General features: G+C 36.9%; 1 protein-coding gene across 1 annotated transcript in view; it reads left to right on the plus strand.

The window, feature by feature from the left end:
• The window catches only part of LOC117101918 (feeding circuit activating peptides-like), an 11,282-nt gene extending 9,107 nt beyond the window's left edge, over positions 1-2,175 (plus strand). Inside the window, exon 2 of the mRNA XM_033242031.1 lies at positions 318-2,175. Within this exon, the coding sequence (XP_033097922.1) occupies positions 318-1,367 (1,050 nt within the window). The 3' untranslated portion in view covers positions 1,368-2,175. The remainder of the gene's footprint in view (positions 1-317) is intronic.
• Positions 2,176-5,154: the final 2,979 nt, after the last annotated feature.

The following is a 5,154-nucleotide window of genomic DNA, read 5'->3' on the forward strand; positions in this document are numbered from 1 at the left end:
TTTTTTTTTTTTTTTTTTTTTTTTTTTTTTTTTTTTTTTTTTTTTTTGGTAAAGGCAAAGTAAATTTTTAGTTTTATGGCGGACAATAAAATCATTGTATTAAAAAACTAGGTTACGATTTTTTGTTGTTGAGATATTAGGATTTTAAAACGATGTCAACGTCAAATTGTGTACAAAGTAATCAGATAAAGAAATACAGTAATAATTATACGTTCAAATAATACTTTATCCAGCCTGTGTTGGATACTGCATGACATTCTGATTTTTATGTATACAAACAATGAAATAATGCATTGATATATTCTTACTTCTTTCAGGATCATTCACGAGACCAAGGTATAAGTAATGCAGAAATCGCAGATGTTGAAGCCAAAGAACTTATTGATAACCTCATCAAATCCAAAAAGGAATATAGCTCCGACGATGATGAATTATTCCAATTCAATGAAGAAGACAAACGGGGCTTATTCCCAACTGGAGGAATGGATCCCTTGGGGGCGTCGTATTTTACGGGGAAGCGAGGAGTAGATGAAAACGAAGAAGAGCCAGACAAACGAGGTTTTCCAAATGGTCGCCTGGACACGCTAGGCAGTAGATATTTTAACGGAAAGCGAGCTTTCCCTAATACTGGCGGTCTAGACACATTAGGAAATAGATATTTTAATGGGAAACGTGGACTATATCCAAGCAGTGGTAATATGGATACCCTAGGAAGTGGATATTTCACCGGAAAGAGAGGTTTCCCGAGCAGTGGTGGAATTGACACACTGGGAAGCAGATATTTCAATGGAAAAAGAATGTTTCCGAGTAGTGGTGGAATGGATACGCTAGGAAATGGTTATTTCACCGGAAAGAGAGGTTTCCCAAGCAGTGGGGGAATTGACACACTGGGAAGTGGATATTTCAGTGGCAAAAGAATGTTCCCGAGTAGTGGTGGAATGGATACTCTAGGAAATGGTTATTTCACCGGAAAGAGAGGTTTCCCGAGCAGTGGGGGAATTGACACACTGGGAAGTGGATATTTCAGTGGAAAAAGAATGTTCCCGAGTAGTGGTGGAATGGATACGCTAGGAAATGGATATTTCACCGGCAAGAGAGCTTTCCCGAGCTCCGGCAATCTGGATACGCTTGGAAACCGATACTTCAATGGAAAACGAGGATTTCCAAGTAGCGGACGAATAGACACACTTGGAAGTAGTTATTTTACTGGAAAACGATCCATATTTGATCAATATAATACCGACAGCCTTCATGGTTTTAAGAAAGGATCGTCGTTTTTGCACGGGGGTCTTTCGTCTGGCATGGATAATCATATTCCAGGCTTTAAAAAACGGGCACTCCCTTCCGAAGACATGAAATCCGAATAGATTGGCTGAACATAAATAAAAGAACCTTGAACATAATCATCAACTGGTGTATGAATCATTTCAACTTACTACCACTCACATTAAAAGGAGAATGAACATTTATTCAAAAAAAATAGACGCTATTATACTTATATTTTCAAATGAACCTTTCTTCTAATATGTTGACGTCTCGATAAAATAAATAGTTTAATATTAAAAGATGGCAAAATATAAAAGGGGGTGGGTTTGATTAATTTTATTTTGTAAAATATCTTATGTTGGTATGGTGAACAAATTTTTAACCAGTGGTAGACTGTTTAATTTGTTGGGTGATTGATAGATAGATTGATTGATTAATTGATTGATGAAAGGATTGATTTGATTGATTTAATTGTTTCTTGATTGATTGTTTGGTCGGTTGATTGAATTATTGATTGTTTGATCGATCGAATGATTGAACGGATCAAATATTCATTGATTTATTTATTTATTCATTCATTCAGTCAATGATTAATTTAAATTGATTGACATATAAATGACTGAATAACTGATTAATTGATTGACGACACACTTAGTAACATCTATAATAAATATGTAAAATATATTTGCCTTAATCCCAATAGAGTTAATTAACAATAATCAAAACAACGCTATACAAGACATTATATAGATATAAATATATTTTCTCAATAAATGAATTGACTCTGATTTGTTGTCGTTGAAACGCTGGATCCTAGGTGTCATTTGTCCTAAGTAAAGTCATTCGAGGTAATTTTATTGTTATCTTCCTGTAAAATAAAATCAATAAATTTGTGTGATGTAAACATGATGTATTTTATTGTGTTTTGTTTTTATTTTATACAAATTCATACAAACCCATACAAACTTAAATGGTTCCTGGACTCTGATACTCTGTCTTATGTCTCCATGGCGCATAACCCTCTAATAAAGCCGGGCACTTATTCCCGGTTGTTGGCCGACGCGATCTCATGGAAAACGCAACGGCACGACGCGCGCGCAACGGGTTGTTTGAGGATCCGTTCGCAGACTGCCACCGACAATTAGCAGAACACGTCACGTCGTCTAGCGTTCACTGGGAACGGAGTTAGACTCATCGGCCGACGGTCGTACAGTGAGTGCCCGGCTTAAGTTGTCACAAGGATTTGACTCTGTAAAGAGTGGTTAACGTGCCTTCAACCGTACATTACTGTTGTTACTGATACATGTTACTGTATTTCTCGAGTTTGTAGCTTTATAATATTACATTTTCTTTGGGTAATTAGTAATCAGGCGATTGCCAAATTCACATTTAACGAAATACTATCTGAGAGTGGAGATGTTAGGAGTCTGTACATTTGTACATTTTCATAAAGAAATCCACAAACAAAAACCAAAAAAAAACTTCTACAGTAAATGCTTTCGCTACTCGTTTTAATTTAATTTAACGCTGCTAAACTTACTATTTTGATGTCTTTTACGTTTCTCTTGTCCTACCACCTACTGGTACAGCCCTGATAAAATGTTCGCTGTATTTTTTTCATTTTACATCAACTTTTTATATATCAGAATTAACACTAATAGAATCTAGTAGCCTACTAACTAATGTTATTAAAAACAATCCACATTCTTTACGAGATCAACGATAATACTGGTTAGTAGACATTAACTCACAAGATTATTGCGCTATACCGGTACTGTAGTCAATACATGATTCAGAAAGAAAAATTTAAACTGGGGTATGGAACATGAATTGCATGAATTGCAAAGCATCTTCGGTCGCTAACCCATTCTTCATATTGTTTTTAATAACATTTATCTTATCAGGAAACAGTGTTATCTTATCAATATACTGGAAAATAAGGACGATTAGCGATCAAACCGAAAATGTTTATTCAACATTTTTTCAGTCTCCAGGAAATGTTGTGTCACTGCCTATTATTTTCTGATGCACTACTTAATGTTCATACGTCAGCTTTATTCAGGCAGACACAAAGTACTGGCAAATTCCTTCATATGAGTTATAAGTATACTAGCAATATACCCGTGCTGTGTTGAATGAGTCGGGAAAGGTGGCGATCATGTAGGCCTACATTGTTGAATGGGGAAGTTGAGGAGGCAATCGTTGTGGATGTTATGGTTACCATGTCATTATTTTTCTGAAGGCGTCTTTGTAGTTAATTTTTTGAGTGTCTTTGCAGCACACTGTAGTCCTTGTGAGAAATTACTGTGTAGTGTGATCAAGGGTAGATCCAGAATGATTCAAACAGGAGGAGGGGGGGGGGCGCACATAATTAAAAAACATGGGATTAAGGCAAATATAAAAAATATAACACTTTCAGAATAATTGAATAAGCGGATAGCACATATATTGCATTAAAATTTAAAAAAATAAATAGTGGAAAAACGGGGCAGGAGCCCTTCCCAGTGACGTCTCTGCCCCCTACTGGATCTTTTCCTGTTGCTTTGGGCTACCCTCTTGTAAGTAAAAGTACAGAAATATACAGTAGGCCTAGCCTAGTAGGGCATAGAAAAGTGTTTGTCTTGAATCAAATGGGTGCATGTAATTGTAAGGCTTATCCGAACTACTGACATTCAAAAGAACCCGTGGAGCTGGCTTGACCCTATCATGAACCTATCTATCTTAATGCACTATCCAAATCGACCCGGATTCGAGAGATAGAGGATAGGCCCTAAGTATGCTAACTACACTTGAGCCTAGGCCCCTAGGTCTAGGCCTATCTGTGATCGACATCATAGGCTAGGGTAGACCGCGCCTAGGCTAGAGCACAGGCCTGGGCTAGGCCTAGAGCCTATGGCTGTGCCTATATTTATAAGCCTATGTAGGGCTAGCCGGTATGGTTATGCCGAGGTTATATCATGGCTTGTGCCCATGTGTATCTTTATTTTTACCTGATCAACTTCTAAAACATGTCATTTTGCTGATGTTTTGTCCCATAAAACTACAATATATCCAGTATAATGCAGTGGGTACTCCGAACAGGTACGGGAACATGCTTGTCACCCATTTTGAACGTGAGAAGTACTGACCGGTGATGTAATGAAGCTGCGAAATATAGACTGGTTCTTTTACGGCCTGACTCGATTATTTTTAGACCTAAGCATTGCAGTACAGAATAGATATGATTAATTGTATTACGTCACTTAAGCAACATGCGAAACAGGGCGAAACCAGGTACTGATTTTCGGTGGCTTTTGGCTGTTTTTTTTTTTTTCGTTGTTATCCAATAGGCCTTTTTCACGTTGCGGTAGACATCTTCAATCGATGACAAACAGTGCTGAGCAGCGAAGCGTAACCAATAGCAATAACATAGCGTTTCGACCATTTCGGAGGTCATGTTACTTACAAAATCATACATTTTTAACGGAGGGTCGTATCAACATAATTTTTTCTTTAAAATCTCACAAAGAATATATTTACATACTGTACGAATGAAAAAAATTGAAAATTTGTTTAGTCTGTCAAAACTAAACTGGAAAATGGAAGACCGATTTTGTGTAGTGTTAACACACACATTGCCATTATTTCACACTGTACGATTCGATCATTAGCGTGCCGGCCATATTTTCGGAGGTCATGTTACTTTAAGAATCATAACTCCTTAACGGAGGGTCGTATCGACATATTTTTTCTTTAAAATGTCCGCAAAGGATATATCTAAGTACTGTATGAGTAACAAAAAAACTAAAATCTGTTTAGTCTGTCAAAACTTAATTGAAATAATAGCAACACGCACTTTACAAAATCGGTCTTCTATTTTCCAGAATTTTCAGAGGAAATAGGGGACGT

Source organism: Anneissia japonica, unplaced genomic scaffold (assembly GCF_011630105.1).
Source record: "Anneissia japonica isolate Jap-2015-1 unplaced genomic scaffold, ASM1163010v1 scaffold4988_len2956909_cov206, whole genome shotgun sequence".
Lineage (NCBI taxonomy): Eukaryota > Metazoa > Echinodermata > Crinoidea > Comatulida > Comatulidae > Anneissia > Anneissia japonica.